The sequence below is a fragment of the Aspergillus udagawae genome (genome assembly GCF_001078395.1).
Source record: "Aspergillus udagawae IFM 46973 DNA, scaffold_1, whole genome shotgun sequence".
NCBI lineage: Eukaryota > Fungi > Ascomycota > Eurotiomycetes > Eurotiales > Aspergillaceae > Aspergillus > Aspergillus udagawae.
Window position 1 is genome coordinate 274,626 of NW_025091264.1, and position 16,610 is coordinate 291,235.

Sequence of the window (16,610 nt, forward strand, 5' to 3'; positions counted from 1 at the left end):
GTGGGATGGCTATTCTCAGCCAGGACAGACAGAGCCTGGGACTGAGACAATGTGGGATGGCTATTCTCAGCCAGAGCCGGAGACGGAGACAATGTGGTATGGCTTTTATCGAGCATAAAAATAGCATTCAGTCGGGTACAGCAATCATTCTTCTACTTCTCATAACCATACCGTCGTAAGCACAAACATAACGTAGAATGCCAGCGGCACAATCGGTCACACCCTCCGACAAATTCCCCGCACACACTTATTACTATTATAGCAATAAATAATTGAATTTTTAGTTAGGTTATAATTAATCAATGAAGTGAAACCCTATTGTTATTATCATTATCATACCTGCCAGAGAAGAGAAGAATTTGACGACCATGAAAGGAAGCAGTCTGAATTTCCTCTGAGAGCGCCGTGAGCTGCCATAAATGCTTGTATCCGCGCATGAACAATTTTTAAACAGGGCCATCTATGAAAGGTATGTACTGCTGCGGGCATGTCATGTTGGACGGTGGAACTATGCCTTGAAGGTATGCCTGAACATGTCCAAAGTAACAATTTGACCCTCGCTGGTCGATGACTGTATGCTGTATTCGACGGGGACATCCCACGAGTAAGCCTAGACTCTTGTTTGAGGTGGTTGTGTGATTGAGATATGATAACAACTTACACCAACAGCTTCTTGCAGTAGGAGTACCGACCCGGCAAACTGAGAAGACATCTTGCGCGCCCTGCGAAGAGGTCAAGCCAATTAGCAACATACCAGATGGCGAGACCAGTTGACCGAAACGTACGATTTCAAGGGCGTTATAGGGTCGATGGTATTACTCGCAAAAAGGATTGGGAAGGACGTAGGCCTGTCTAGTCCACTTATTGGGCCTGCATAAACAAAAACTGGTAAGATTTTGCTTCCGATGGATCTGATGTATATTTAACTTTCCCAAGATAAAGTCGAGAGAGAGAGACAGAAAAAGATGCCTACCTTGAACCATCATGTTATCAGGCAATTTCGGTCGGAATGATCTGCACAAGATATTGTCTTGGTAGATGGGGTAAATATCACCGATGTACTTGCTCTTGGAGGTTGTGTACGCGACGTAACTCTTAAATTCTTCCATGGTAGTAAGCCCGTTTCTCCGATACGAATCGGCGCACTGAATGGCTAGACGGGCGTCGGATATAGAATTTAATCCGTCAAACATGCCTGCAAGAGCAGACACGTCCCCACGCTCGAGCTGGTGTAGGATGTCTGCCATGACAGGGAATTTCTCCAGTGGGGCGTAGACAGTGTTGAGGAAGAGAGCCTTCAGGTCTGAATAGGTGACCAGTGTCGGTAGGTCTCGACTTCGGGCTCCGCTTACCGGGACCGGATGGTTCTGAAGCTGGTGGATCATGCCGTCCAGTTTGGCCGTGATGTTAGCTGGCGTGGGTCCCCAGAAGGAACACTTTCCGGGACCTGCGGAATGGCAGAAGCTCGAGAATCTTTTCATGGCCTCGTCCATTTGGTTAACGTTGTCCCTCCATTCATTGTTATAATATTGCTCTGCGTTCACAACACCATCTAGTATCATTCTCCCAACTCGTTCCGGAAACATGGAAGCGAAAGTGCTGCCGATGACAGTGCCGTAACTAATGCCATAACACCACAATTTGGCGTCTGCTGGTGACTGACCGACCGCCTCAGCCTCAGCTTCTATAAATGTGAGCAAATCATGGGCGACCGCCGGTGTGGTCACATAATAACCATGAGGTGACTCGTTGTCGACAGCATTGTTGCACCACTCTCCATAGATAGAGCTTGAATAGTACTGTTCTTCAAGCGAGGTCGATGAGATGTTGGTAGCGCCTGTACTGTGCAGTCGACTGAAGGCCAATCTTGCTTCTGATTTCCCTGAGAAGCAGTCGAGGCGCAAATCACTGTTGTTCACACCGCGAGGGTCAAAGGAGACGAAGTTGTAATGCTCTCCGAACATTTGCCCTGCGACAGTACGGTATGTGAGGAGGAGATTGACACCTGAAACACCCGGACCGCCTGACGAGGTGTCAGTCCAGTCATATGAGAGTCAGGCAACTTTGTATGATCGATCTGATCGAGATCTTACCGGGGTTGATTACAATGCTTGGAGACTCGGCGGTGGCATTCTTCCCAGCCAGTTTTATGAAGGCGATTGACGTCGTGCCAAGACTTCTGTTTGAATAATCCAAAGGAACCTGAAGCCTAGAGCATGTAAAGTCATCGAAACATGGTGTCCACTTGAGGTTCGCTGATGGCTCAATCTAGATGGCTAGTCAGAAAGTTTGAAAACCTTAGAGGATGTGGTTTGGCAAAGTCACGTTTTCAAATCCATATGCTATGCCCGGATCATGCCAGACATGGGCTTTGCATCCCAAGCTCATGAAAAGAATCAGTGCATTCACTAGTTGTGTCATTGTTATCCCCAAAAGGTTTCTCATTGAGCTTTCTGTCATATTGCTTGCAAGAACTACCATTGTAGCCAGCACAGTTGCGATATCAGGGAACTATTTATACCAGTTGAATTTCTTAAGAGACTTGTTAATTAATTCTGCCGGATTCAATTGCTACACTCTGTAGGCAGTCGCATTCTTCCTATCAACATACAACACCTATTGTGCACATTCTTTGGGCGCTCCGCGTGTACGAACTAGCCAATCAATATCCACCACCAGGTTTCACTACGGGGGATGCAGACATGAATTCTTACCTCTTACCCTTCTCGGAGTATAAGTGGGTCTGAGGCTTTACTCACTGCCGAATCTCAAGTGAGGTCAGGCTCTGAATACACTGTCTGCATGTGGACTAGAGTATAGCATAAGTAGAGATCCATAGAGAGATGTCTACCCATCACACTGTTGTATTGAACCCCCCTCCTCACCAGAATTGAATAGGTAGAGTTGTGCACTAGTCTCTATCAGGGTTTATCACTATTCGGGCTTCTCCATGATTGGGCGCTCTCCTTCCATGATGCCCCGCTTGTACGAACTAGCCAATCAACGTTTACCACGAAAAGCACTAATCTGTACCAGGATTTCTCATGGTTGGTCTATCTTTGGGCTGTTTTGATTGATTTCCGACCTTCTTTTCTTGCACTGTCCGTCCTTTCTCATTCAAGTGTCCATCGCAAAGGAAGTGGGAGATGACTTCCCCGCTGGCATACGAACAGACAAATAGACAATCCTTCTGACTGGCGCCCAACATAGTTTGCTTTTCGAAGCGAATGCTGCATGCACGTGGCGGCTTATGGGTCGTACTGGCCCCGGGAGTGCCCACTGCTTAAAACGGCGCGAACTGCAACCCTTGGCCAGCTAACATCAAAACGATGGACGACTTTAAGGAGAACACCAAGACGGCTAACCAAGCTTGGAGAAGAAAGCCTCGCAAGTTCGCTCCAAAGTCAAGACTGGGCTGTAAGACGTGCAAGTGAGTCTTGACTCCGTGTATTGCTACATAGCGATGAATTGTGTTCAGAGATCCAAAAAGTGACACTCGGCCTCGGTGCACCTCTCAGGATAAGACGAATAAAATGCGATCTATCTCGGCCTTCATGCTTGAAATGCCAGTCCACAGGTCGCACCTGTGACCGCTATAGTGAAATGCCCCTCGCTTTCAAGAACGAGAAGACCGAGATTGAATCAAGTCATCATCACAATGAGAAGGCCGACAGAGCGGAGAGCTGCGACAGTTACCACCCTTGCACCAGGATCAGTGCGTATCATCCCAAAAAGTGGTACTCGAAATACCATAGCCTCATTTGGCGGAATCTCGGACCCTTGATGATCTTACCAGTGACTGGGTCAGCTCAGGCAGAGGCAATATGGTTTTTCGAGTATATTTCGATCAAGCATCTGAATGAATATCGCCCCTGCGAATCATGGCGTAAGACTCTCATATTCTTCTCCCAAACAGTGCCATCGGTGCGGTATGCCGCCATTGCTCTGGCCTTGATCCACCGAAACTACCTGTATCGCGATTCTAGCGACCGTGTGCAGCAATCGCAATCTTCGAGAGACTGGCTACGGGATAATGCTCCCTTGTTTCACTATAATCGTGCCATTCGCCTTCTTTTGAACCAGGAAAATGGCGACAGCATCGAAATAACAGCCGTCACGCTTTTGGTCTGCTATCTCTTCACCTGCTTTGATCATCTGGCTGGCAATTACGTACAAGCAATGAAGCATCTGCGCGGAGGTGTGGAGCTCTCACGCAGCATCGACAAGGCTATACTAAACAACCACAGTACTTATGACGATTCCGAACCCTCAGGGGTTCGCACGCTTATCTGCCAGATCACAAGACAGATCCGCCGTCTCGACATGCAGGCTGTATTGTTTCTGGTCGACTGGACTCCAGTTGACATCCGAGAGACATTTATGTCCCAGCTTCCACCCTCTGATGGTACCTTTCGGTCTCTCGACCTAGCCGCTGACCACCTCCAGACCCTCGTCGCTCGGGTAATGAGACTGCGCAACACGGAGCAGCAAATGTCCCCAATGGTCAAGATGCCGCCGTCACTTTCGTCACTTAAGGATACCGTACTCGGGCAGTTGGAAACGTGGTCGAGTACCTTCGAAAACACACTGCAACAAGGCAGATCCTATGAGACAGACTCCGAAACTTACCCGCTTGTATCACTGCTGCGCCTTCAACATACTATCGCATGCACTCTCCTCAGTTGTTGCGGACCTGGTAGGGAAATGGACTACGACAACTTCCTGCCCCAGTTCCAGCAATGCGTGGCCTTGGCAGGCGACTTAGCGGCGGCACATGAGCGGTATTCGGGGTCTTTAAGGCCGACTTTTACGCCGGAGATTGGAATCATCCCCGTGCTTTACATAATAGGAGTCAAATGCCGGCATCCCATGGTCCGACGTGAGGTCTTGGGTATCCTGCGACGACAACCGACACAGGAGGCGGTTTGGGATAGCATCTCTGCGGCCAGGGTGGTTGAGCGGGTAATTGAGATTGAAGAAGGTGGGTTTGGGCAGGGGCAAATGATACAGAGCATGGAACAAATTGCTGTGTGCCAGAGGATTGAGGCCATGTCTTGGGTACACGTCGCCAGTGGACAGTCTGCGGCCAGGTTGGATATTTCGTATACGTTCTGCGCGCGGGAGGGATTGCATATTGAGTCTCTTCTGATATAACAAACAGAAAGTCTCATCATGTCAAATAATCCATACTAGGCAGCCGGTCATTGTACGGAACCAAACAGAAAACGACTCCAGTCTGGACTGCACTGCTGGCCAAATTTGTCGTAGATTCAGACGAGTGGTGAACTTCGCCAACGAGGGATGAGAGGACCCCGGTCCTGTGAAAAGTTTCCAGGCATGAAATCAGGGAACCAAGCACGCTGTTCTTTCCGGCTTGCGTAGCATAGCCAGGACAAAAAACCAACTTTTGATGCCCATGTAAGCTTACACCAGATCTTCCTGTTGCCCTGGGGTCTGGACAAAGAGAAGTCATCTCTCTTCAGTCTCTCCTGCTACCAATTCCGTGTCCTCGAGATCTCGTGATGGGCTTGTCTGTGGAACCGGTTGCGTTCAGAATTGGTCTATTCGAACCGGAAAGGGGAGATTTACTGGGCAATTTCATTTTTGCCTTGTTGCATTACACGAAGAATTGATTGGCTCAATTTTACTCCTTGCTCCTCTTTGCAGTTAGGTCTCCCTCCGATATATCCATACGATGCAATGATCTGCGCTATATTACATCTGATCTACGGATATTATATGTGGTCTACCCTCTTGCTTAACTATATCATGAGATTAAGCTGCACTCATCTGTAATCTCATAGGTACTCAAAGTAGCTGTTGATGATCAGACCTGCCAAGCAAAAATAAATTATTTCTACTACAGAGATAACGCTTTTCTTATCCTGACTCTACTGTTTCGCGTGTCCAGGTTTGTACTGTTTAAGAACTTCTCAATCAGAAGACCACTCAAATAAAGAAGACGTCTGGACAACTATTCCGGGCGTAATAGAAATAGTAATGTAATAATGTGTTCAACAGACGCCCCCTGAGCAAATAATTATTCAATGGTTTGTAACCGGCCCAGAACAAAACATTAAGCCTGAGCGCCCCAGGTACGTCTTCATATGGTTAATGACTTGTATGACATCAAGGTGAGGTCCATAATCTCAACCTAGATTTGGCCGAGATATAAACCTAGCGACGTAGACATCAAGTCAGGGATACTGAAAACAAGATAATTAATACCATACCTTCATCGCGATTTTCACAGAAAGTTCAGCTGATGAAATTCTAACTGTTAAGACGAAGAAGCAGGAAATCAACTCAATCAGAAGTCCTCCGTGGAATACACAATGGCCACCTCGATCACCGCACATGTCAGCAATTACGGGGAGAAATATGGCGACCCAAGCCATACGATGAGAGCCTTGACATGGCAAGGGAACCGTACAGTTAAAGTTGGTCAGTGATCTTCATTTCATTTCGAGCCTCAAATAGTTCGAGCCTCCTGCTAATATATGTTGTGTTATAGTAGAGACAGCCAGCCCAAAGGTCATTGATCCTGGTGATGCCATAGTTAAGGTCACAGGCAGCACTATTTGTGGGAGTGACCTGCATCTGTACCACGGTATGTCGTGGCTCTGCATAAAGTGTCACTGGATCTGCTGACGCGCTATCCATTATCGACATTCAGGGGCCATCCCTGAGCTGCAGAAAGGTGACATCCTCGGCCATGAGTTCTGCGGTATTGTCGTTAGTGTGGGTCCGGGCGTCCAGAAGGTTAAAGTGGGCGATCGCGTTGTAGCGTCGTTCCAAATTGCCTGTGGACAGTGTTATTACTGCAAGCAGGGGTTGGCCACAATGTGTGAGCGGACCAATACGGGGGAGAGTGCCACGAAGCTGTATGGGAAACGAACATCCGGTGAGTTCTCTCCTGAAACCACCATGGTGAGCTTGGTAAGTTTGTTTTACTCAACTCTATCTCAGGCTTCTTTGGATACTCCCACTTCACTGGGGGCTTTGCTGGTGGGCAGGCGGAATATGTTCGCGTCCCTTATGGCGATGTGAACCTCCTTCACTTGCCTGATGATGTTCCTGATGAAAAAGGGCTCTATCTTTCTGATGTGCTGGGAACATCTTGGAATGCCGTTGTCGACACTGGGGTTAAGAAGGATGACACTGTGGCAATCTGGGGTGCTGGCCCAGTTGGACAAATGGCAGCTGAATTTAGCTTCTTCCATGGTGCTAAGAGGGTTATTCTCATTGACGGCGGCCAGGGAAAATGGCGACTAGACTTTATCAAGAAGATTCTCCCCAAGCTGGAGACAATTGACTTTACAAACCTCTCAAAGGGTGAATCTGTTCCCTCAACGCTGAAGAAAATGTGCGACGGCCACGGACCTGATGTGGCAATTGAGTGTGCTGCTGGTGAGTATGAAAAAGGATGGGCCCATTACTTTCAGAGATTACTGGGCATGGAAACGGATACATCTGAACTGGTCAATGAAATGCTTATGTCTGTCCGTGGCTTTGGACGCTGTGGTATCACAGGCGTTTATGCAGGTTATGTATGTGGTACCTTTCCTATGGTGTAGCAGTTCCACTGACATTGCAATACAGTGTAATCACTTCAACATCGGTGCCTTAATGGAGACTGGGATCAAGCTCCATGGCAATGGACAAGCTCCTGTACAAAAATACTGGAAAGAACTGTTGAAGTACATTCAGGAGGACAAGATACACCCTCTGGATATGGTCACCCACCGGTACAAGCTCGAGGACATGGAGAGAGTTTATGATTTATTCGATAAGCGTGACCCAGGTATGCAGAAGGTTTTCATCCAGACAAAATTTTCTGCACCTCCATCACCAGGATCACCCCCATTAACTGTGCTCTGAGCATTACTTTATTAGAGAAGAGTTGCACTAGCAAGACGGGATGTCTCGCATGGGTCTTAGATATTCTCGTCAAAACTGGGCACTTAAACTACACAGCAGTGAAGATGTTTCTGTTTAAGTCAGATTGCAATAAAATCAAGATTGTTATTTGTTTAAATAATCCTCCTTAATTGAGGGGGCGGAGCCCAAAACTCCACTCTCTGTTTCTCATGAAAATGACATCTGCAAGAAATCCGTGGAGAAACTCAAAATTAAATCGCTCTTCCTAGCCCTGGACCAGTATGCTAAGAGAGAATAATTGTGTGCTTGTACTTGAGGCAATGTGGTGACGTGAATGCACTATGTAAGTATGACTCCTGGACCAGGGACCAACTCTCTCTTGCACTCCTAGAACTACTCTTCTGAATCCCCGGCAAAATCAACGTACCTTGAGAGACCATGGCAGCTCAGTTCAGACGAATTGCTTCACTGTTAAGGCAGACATAATAATTTGTGTATTGGCTATAAAGAGTGGTGGAAGCATGACCATTGAGACCCTTATGAAGTACAGTGTGATTAGAGTGAGTGATTACTGCCAGTGGACCTCAAAACGACTGGTGCAAAGAAATTGAAAATAAGAGACAGAATAGTTGACAAGATACGCCCCTGATGCATTATTTAAGCGTCATGCAGAGACAGCGTCAAGTCCTGATCAATGACCTTTCCACCTTCCATTTGCACCTTTTCGATAGGCAGAAACACAAAGAAGATACGCAAAACACCAGAATTGTCATTCTTTTCAGTCAAATTTCGCCAAGAGTGAGCTGTGCCTCGCTGAACAATTACATCACCCCTTTTCAATATTTTTTTCTCTCCGGAATCAAGGACTAGTTCTGTAGTGCCGTCTATTATAACAGTATAGTCGAGAGTTGTGGTTCGGTGCATCGGAACCGCTGAACCCGGTGGCACCTCGATAATGATGCAGGATGTGCCGTTGGGCGGATTCAGAGGCATTGGCTGTGAGAGCTGGGACTGATAGTGCTTAATATCGAGATTGGCTTTGGACTCCGGGGTTGTAGAACTTGGAGGGGAGAGCCCTTGCACAGGGAATGCATTTGTATTGTAGGCCAGAGCATAGTCTGTCGCCGGTGGCTTGCCCGGTGGAACAGGGAATCCAGTGAATGATACCTGTTCACTAATGGCGTCGCTAAAGGTAGCTCGGCCGCTTTTAGGATCATGGGTTGTTATGATTCGACGAAGCATCTTAAGTTGTCTTTGTTGACTTTGTTGATTGTGGAAGCCAAGATCAAGAAGAATCGTTCAGCACTGTCTTACATCAAGACTGAGACATATTCCACAGTTAATCTGAGCAACGTTTGCTACTTATATTATCAAGTTCATTACGTATGCCATATGACTTAAATGGTAGGTCATTCTACAGTCGATCCGTCAACAATAGATAAGATGAGGATATTATGGTTGCTTTAAATGCCGGTTCTGGAACGGAATTATGCATAAAGTTAGGAAGAATGAACCACCAATCTTTACCACGGTCAGAGACCTAGGGAATGCTTTTCCTACACGGGTAGGCATAGCCACACTTTCTTCTTACGGTCATAATAGCCTTAACTAAAAAATATTACTTCGTGTGCATGTCATGGATGAAGACATGTTAATTATGACGCCTTTCCCATGAGGCTAAACACTTGGGTATATATTCAAAACCACACCACTCCGTTGTGTCAAAAAGGATCTCGGCTGACTCAATAGACCGCACTGGTGAGGCTCCGCCGGCATGACGATAATCGTAGATGAACTGGCAAATGTATAGTCCATTCGAGGTCGAGGCGGCATCCTCCCGCCAACTCCTGGCATTGTACCGAATAGCGGGGAGAAAAACACCGTTAACGTTCCCAGAGGCAAACGAATGATACCAAACTTTCCCGTACGGTTGCAAGGCCTCCTAGACATTAGACTCGCTTCGCTAGGTCACAAACAGGTCCCGTATGTCCTCTAGGGGAGGCACGTTCCCGGTACACCTGAAATGCTCACTCCGTGTTCTTGCTGATCCCGCGGGGTTCAAGAGTCGATATTCTGCCTCAACTGGACTGGTGATAGCATCAGGCCAGTGACATTGAATTAACCCTAACACCAAGTCTGTCATTTGTGTGGAAATTGGCTAGGGTCTGCTGATATAACCCAATCTGAAGCCCTGATCACAGCCGAAGCCTGGACGGGCTTACCTCCAACAAGCTCTCGGCTGCACAGTCTTAGATGCTTGTCATTTCCACCTACACAACCAACTCTGATTTGAATAGGTTGATACGCTTCCTGCATGTATTCTTTGGGTTTTCGAATTCTTGTGTCCATATAATCCAGTAGATAGCTGCAATAAGTTGCCGCCCTGAAACGAGTGTTGTGCTCCAGATGTGATCTATATACAGTCTATGCGTCAGATAGGCTCCAGACGACGTGAATCCTGCGATTCCTCTCGATAGAACAAACCTCTATAGGCTCTTTCCCGGCTCCCATATCCTCTGCTTTCTGCCAATCTTCGTTTTGTCGATCGGCCTGGGCAGCCATTTAAGGCCATCATGCTCCTCTTTCCTCACTGCTATCCGTCTCACTGCAGTGATCCTCTCTGTTAAATCTTTCTATGCCGTTGAAAGATTGTAGAAATTTTCCCAAGCCTTGGATTGGTCAACTTCCAAGTAACAATAGCCATGATCTCATCCGAGTGTTCCGCAGTCACGTGGAGGCAAATATATGTTTCTTCCGCCCTGCTACCTGCTTTCTAATCAACTTCTGATTTATACACACTACCTGTGTCATTACTGCATATATGAAATAAATAGTAATTAAATATTTGCTTATTATGCTGAGGACAGAGAGAAATTAAGGAAGCACCTGGTACCAAGATTGAAATCATAGTAGAGCAGTTGAGTGCGATCATGCCATATGGAAAGTTTTGCAGTCGTATTTCACGAGGAGCCGAAGGATCCTGCAAATCATCCTGGATTTAGTGTTACATCGGCCAAACTCTAAAGAATTTAAGGCTTGGGCTTAAGCCAAGTAGGCAGCAGTTCTAAAAAGGAATCAGGAACCCTGGAGGCGAAAATGACAAATTGATGATCTTGACAAATGAAACGCGGAGTCCCCAACTTGGTCACCGGTTTCCCACAGATTCCAGAATCATTTCAGACTCGATAGACGACGGATACCCGATATCGGTCCGAGTGGCCAATTTTTTTCACGGAGGAGATCCATCCAATGACCTTTTGGACGAATGGGACTTGTTGGCCAACTCCGAAGCCAAGCTTTGTGGTGGGTCCGATTCAATTTTCATTATGTATAGAGAATCCAAAGTATGGGGCGTACGGAGAACTTCGCCTCACACCGGGGTGGATCGGCACCTCAGTACGGAGTAATGAAAACTTGATTGTCGAGTCATATATCATCCAGACGATCCGCCCTGAACTGCAGTCACTCTCTTCCAAACTTGTTGCGCCTTTGCCCGGTCTCTCTGCCTCCCTTGTTAGTGACCGAATCGAAACACCATGGAGGCCATCAACGTGAACCCTCCTGCATACAGGAACGAGAAAGTCGAAGAGACCAAGTACACCTCGGACTATGAGGAGGAGGGCCAACTTAAGACTGGCCAGGTTGCAGATGCCTTTGGAAACGAGGAGTCGGCAGAAATCAAATATAAGACGTTGAAGTGGTGGTATGTGTTGGGCAATCTCCCCAGTGGGCTCAGATCTTTGCTGACCATTGCGTTTTTGTTAATCTAGGCAATGCGGCTTGCGTACGAAACTTCCTTGATGTGATCGTTATTTCAGCCTCTAACATTGTCCGTATAGTCATGATTTGCGAATCCGTGTCGCTCGGTGTGCTATCCCTGCCAGCTGCTGTGGCTACTCTGGGTCTTGTCCCGTAAGTGCTTCAATTGCGAAGGTACAGTTATTCTCGTTACTGACATGCTTTCAGAGCTGTCATTTTAATTGTCGGTCTCGGTCTCCTTGCGACATACACTGGATACAATATTGGGTTATTTAGAGAGAGATATCCAAAAATCCAGAACCTTGCGGATGCCGGAGAGATCCTGATGGGACCTTTTGGCCGGGAGCTCTTCGGTCTTGGTCAATTCTTATTTTTCATCTTTGTCATGGGAAGCCATATCCTGACTTTTCGGGTCATGATGAACACTATCACTGAGCACGGCACCTGCTCGATCGTCTTTAGTGTCGTTGGCATGGTTATTTCCATCGTCCTCTCGATCCCTCGCACGATGAAGGGACTGACATGGATTTCGTTTGTCTGTGAGTAGTCCATTGAGGCCGCTTGGAACTAGGACGTGAGTGGGTACTAATCTGTCTCTTATAGCATTCCTCAGCATTTTTGGCGCCGTCATGATTACCATGATCTCTGTGGGTGTGCAAGATCACCCCGGCCGCATTATCGAGGCGACAGTCGATACTACTCTCTACTCCGGATTCCAGGCTGTTTCCAACATAGTTTTTGCCTACTGCGCCCACGTTGCCTTTTTCGGCCTGATCGCCGAAATGGAAACCCCCAGAGATTTCAAGAAGTCGCTGTTCATGCTTCAATCCTTTGAGATTTGCTTGTATCTCACTGCTGCCGTGGTGATTTACTACTTTGTCGGCAAAGACGTAGCATCGCCGGCTCTGATTTCTGCGGGCCCTGTGATGAAGAAGGTTGCTTTCGGCATTGCCATTCCTACGGTGCGTCTCTGACTCTTTCCCTCTGCCACTAGAGCATGCATGCTAACTGACTATTAGATTGTTGGAGCTGGTGTGGTCAACGGCCACGTTGGTCTCAAGTACATCTATTTCCGTCTTTGCCACAAGTCAGATCTGATCCACAGCCGAAGCAAACGCTCTGTCGGAATCTGGATCGGGCTCGGTGTGTCTTGCTGGATTGTCGCCTGGATCATCGCAGAGGCCATTCCTGTGTTCAGTGACCTGAACGGGTTGATCGTAAGTCAAGCTCTATCCCCCGGTTCATTTGAGACTTATGCTAACTGAGCTGTAGAGCGCGCTCTTCGCCAGTTGGTTCAGCTATGGGCTCAGTGGTGTCTACTGGCTTCATTTGAACTATGGGCAGTGGTTCGCCAGCCCTCGAAAGATCTTGCTCACCATCCTCAACATCTCCATTGGCCTGTTCGGTCTGGCCCTCTGTGTCTTGGGCTTATATGCATCAGGCACGGCCATCCATAATGATAAGAGCAGCAGCAGCTTCAGCTGTGCCAATACGGACGCTTAAGTCCTTATTTTTTGTAAATAGATTACTGTAAATAGACATGTCCGTTTTAGACATTTGTATTAGAGCCATGATTTTTCATACTTGATATGTTGACCTCCTAACATCTATTGAAAGCTCCTTAAATTCTATTTCGATACGACGGTCAGTCAGGAGGGAACATTACCCGGCATTCCCGTCCATTCTTCAGTCTACAAGCTCTGCTATTTACATGACTTCCACGTAGGAGCGGATCGTGTTCGTCCTGCCGCCAACTCGCTCTACTCCAATGGAGAGATCAAAGGTTGGATGATGGGTTATCGACCAACGCCCTGCGCCCGACAGGCAGTGTAATTATGGGGTAGGACAGCCCCAGGGCTTCGTCTGCGATTGTTCCCAAAGCTGAGCTGTAGTTGTAATGAAAGTTTAGCGTCACGATCTGCCCCACTGTCGTACCATATTTCTCCGCCAGGTCTTGAACTCGCCGTAGGTGAATTCGAATGCGGTAATGGTACAAACGCTGGGCATACATTGCGGGACTTTGAGATACGAGTTGGCTGGCAGGACCTCGTCTGGCGAAGACAGATTGAAGATCTTTGCGTTTTCTGTCCATAGAGAGTCGACTGTGATGTTCAACTTATAGAGGGCGAGTCGAGTGATGGTGTAATTGGTGGCAGTGGTGTAGGGCCACCATAGGTGCAGGTTGCAGTAACATTCTGAGCTTGCAAGAGGCATATGTCATTGTCTGGGTTGCTGACTGTATCCGGGATGACCAGAGAGAATCCTGGGAAGAGGTATTCCGCGTCCATCATCCGATTGGCGCGCGCGATATTGCAGACTCCGTGAGCAAGTTTGGCCGCAATGCTGAAGATGGAATCACCCTCCAGAACCCCAGAGCAAAGAACGCAAAAGCCAGAGAGAGAGTAGTATCATCATGAGCAGGTCTCTGGGTGAATTCTGGCTTACCATTTCACCCAAATATGCAGCCAGGCATGGATGGCAATTTTATATCTCTCATGGTTCAAAGGTGCATTGAGTGCTTCTCCAGAGAAGAGACTGTGCGGGGAGGCGGGGAGTGCTCTATGGTGTCTTACCAAATACGGTGGTGAAGCCCGACATTAAACTGAATGTCTTCAAGTGTGGGCGAGCGAACTTACAATGTTTATCCGGGCTGCTTGTACCCTGTATAAAACTCCGCAAATGGAGGAAGAGGACCTGAACTGCGTGTGCATACACACTCCAACCTTGAATATTGAAGTTGCTGGGGCCGCAATGGCCTTGATCATCTTTGACGCTAGACACTGCAATGAAGGAGATATCACTGGTCTAGTTGATGGCGAGGTTTCTGTTGGAAACCTATTGGAATCAACGGCAGAATTGGTTATGTCAAAATAAAAGATGACTAGATCTCTGGCCGTGTTGGAGTATCAAGCCAGCAATACCGTCCTTGTCGATTCACGCAGAAAGCGGGATCTCGAGCATTACCTGACTACTAGTGCTTGAAGGACTATTTGTAGAAAAGTATATTTGTTTTGCCCCGGCATATGGAATAATAAAACATAAGAGTGCTCTGAGGCTATGTAAAAGTAAGTCGTCATTGGCACGAATATGGTGTCAACTCATACTATTCCTGAAACACAAAGCATAGCGACAGGAATTAGAGCAATCGTCTTCCGAGAATATCTCCGAGGTTTGTCATGCCTCGGGATTCACGCATGGGAGTACCTATGATCCCACCAGTAGATGAGTCGAAATATGCCTTTGTGACCTGTGAAAGGGATGTGGCTTTTCCGGAGCTAAACATTGTATAAAGCTCTATATAAAGTCTGGACGCCTCCTAAGTCTACCAGCAACAACGGCAATATACCAAAAACAAGTGCACCGACATGAGAATGATAGCCAATGTTAGCACGGTACTTATCCTCCTACCTTTGTTGACCAAGGCAATGCCATCAACACTGGAAATGGCCGTCAACAAACGATCAGTCGCCTGTCTGAAAGTTGGGGCAACTGCTACAGCCACTTGGACCAACAGTGCCGGACAGAGATGTTCCTTTGTCGGGGTGGTAGGGAGCAATTATGGCACCAATAGTGCTGGAATAGGAGAGTGAGCTTAATCTTCCCAGTGTTAAGGCGTCTTATATGCTGTCTGGCTAATGGGATGATTCACATGTTTCAGCTATTCCTGCAATGGCCGATGTGGCGGGGGATGCACGGGCACTGCAGTTGGTAATGCGTATACCCAAGACTGCTTCTCTCATGATATCTGCTCCTATTTTAATAATGCAAGCGGAGGGACAAGGTGTGTCAGCATTGATGAGTATCTTCTGCGCGAATGCTTATTCTCACTCTATTCAAGTGATTCGAACTGCGGAGCGGCATATGATGCTGCGGTCGATGATTTCCTGCTTGGTGTTACAGATGGATGTTCACAAACAAATCCATCTTCGGCAGCTTCAAAGCCAAGCTCGACTCCTGTCTGTAAATAAAACCCAATCTAGCTTTTAAGGGTCGGGGGCAATACAGCGTCTCCCAATGTGATCACACTGCCGCCCAATGACTAGGGATATGGGCGTGTTCATCTCTCGTCCGTAATATAATTCTTTCCATGAATGATACAATCAAAGTATGATTTGAACTACGCATGTGGTACCAATGAGGAAATAATCAATCTAAATTTCGAAAAGCTCTGGCAATCTCATATACGCGCCCTGCTCCATTCCCATCCTTCCCATCCGACAACCATCACCTTCTAATGAGTGATGACAGGACAAGGAAGATCACTGGTTGTAAACAGCCGTTGCCGGGCACTTGCCGACCAGAATATCACTACCCTTGCTAGGAATAAACTTGGCCTCCTTTCCTGCTCTCTCGGCACCCTGAGACCGGACTCTCTCTAGAGCTAGAATATCTATATAGTACTATTTGAAGCTTATTATCTAAGGATCTATTAACTCTTAATTCCCTAGATTTAGCAATTCATTTCACGGCTTATGGTGAAGTGATGAGTATTAACCTGCTATACATGATTATATATTCTTGTTGATCGTCATCATAGTGACTCGGTAGCTTCCGCTGCTCCACAAAAATAATCGGAATCAACATGACGTTCGCCCGCGCCCGCATGCAATAACGAAGAGAATCATGATTTAATACTGGTTCGTCCTAGAAATTGCTACCGATCAAGCAGGGATTGGATGAATTGGCAGCCCCTTCTTGGGAAACAGTCAGGGTTATGGAAGCATTGCTCGGGCAATGGTCATATCATTATGAAAGACCGTCGCGCTACCGCTCAATCAGTTATCTTAACGCTCTGGCGACCGCCCGACAACGACAATTAGATCTGAATGACCTTTTATTTCCCTGATGTGCCTGTTCGATACGCATTTCTCGTTCATTACAGGCAGATCCGGTTCTCATCCCAACAAATATCAGCCAGAATCGTGATCGTCGATGGCATCATACCTTGGAGACATGTGCAACAGCTAAAA

The 16,610-nt window shown here is 47.2% G+C and overlaps 6 protein-coding genes across 6 annotated transcripts; 3 read left to right on the forward strand and 3 right to left on the reverse strand.

Annotated features, from left to right (window-relative positions):
* Positions 1 to 508: 508 nt before the first annotated feature.
* On the reverse strand, positions 509 to 2,421 carry Aud_000073 (uncharacterized protein; the record flags this gene model as incomplete). Its single annotated transcript, XM_043285590.1, has 6 exons — positions 509 to 610; positions 662 to 722; positions 786 to 885; positions 974 to 2,023; positions 2,094 to 2,268; positions 2,326 to 2,421. The coding sequence occupies 6 exons, from the start codon at positions 2,419 to 2,421 to the stop codon at positions 509 to 511; spliced, it is 1,584 nt and encodes a 527-aa protein (XP_043141525.1).
* A 1,182-nt stretch (positions 2,422 to 3,603) lies between these two features.
* Positions 3,604 to 5,154, forward strand: Aud_000074 (uncharacterized protein; the record flags this gene model as incomplete). Its single annotated transcript, XM_043285591.1, has 1 exon — positions 3,604 to 5,154. One exon carries the CDS (start codon positions 3,604 to 3,606, stop codon positions 5,152 to 5,154), a length of 1,551 nt encoding a protein of 516 aa, XP_043141526.1.
* A 1,181-nt stretch (positions 5,155 to 6,335) lies between these two features.
* Aud_000075 (zinc-dependent alcohol dehydrogenase) lies at positions 6,336 to 7,881 on the forward strand (the record flags this gene model as incomplete). The annotated part of the gene is made up of 5 exons (XM_043285592.1): positions 6,336 to 6,444; positions 6,515 to 6,610; positions 6,677 to 6,904; positions 6,970 to 7,550; positions 7,603 to 7,881. 5 exons carry the CDS (start codon positions 6,336 to 6,338, stop codon positions 7,879 to 7,881), a joined length of 1,293 nt encoding a protein of 430 aa, XP_043141527.1.
* A 657-nt stretch (positions 7,882 to 8,538) lies between these two features.
* Positions 8,539 to 9,123, reverse strand: Aud_000076 (cupin domain-containing protein; the record flags this gene model as incomplete). Its single annotated transcript, XM_043285593.1, has 1 exon — positions 8,539 to 9,123. One exon carries the CDS (start codon positions 9,121 to 9,123, stop codon positions 8,539 to 8,541), a length of 585 nt encoding a protein of 194 aa, XP_043141528.1.
* Positions 9,124 to 11,417: 2,294 nt separating this feature from the next.
* Aud_000077 (neutral amino acid permease) lies at positions 11,418 to 13,143 on the forward strand (the record flags this gene model as incomplete). Its single annotated transcript, XM_043285594.1, has 7 exons — positions 11,418 to 11,584; positions 11,652 to 11,665; positions 11,721 to 11,793; positions 11,848 to 12,179; positions 12,244 to 12,602; positions 12,660 to 12,857; positions 12,913 to 13,143. The coding sequence occupies 7 exons, from the start codon at positions 11,418 to 11,420 to the stop codon at positions 13,141 to 13,143; spliced, it is 1,374 nt and encodes a 457-aa protein (XP_043141529.1).
* A 293-nt stretch (positions 13,144 to 13,436) lies between these two features.
* Positions 13,437 to 13,854, reverse strand: Aud_000078 (uncharacterized protein; the record flags this gene model as incomplete). Its single annotated transcript, XM_043285595.1, has 2 exons — positions 13,437 to 13,526; positions 13,576 to 13,854. 2 exons carry the CDS (start codon positions 13,852 to 13,854, stop codon positions 13,437 to 13,439), a joined length of 369 nt encoding a protein of 122 aa, XP_043141530.1.
* Between the last annotated feature and the right edge of the window lie 2,756 nt (positions 13,855 to 16,610).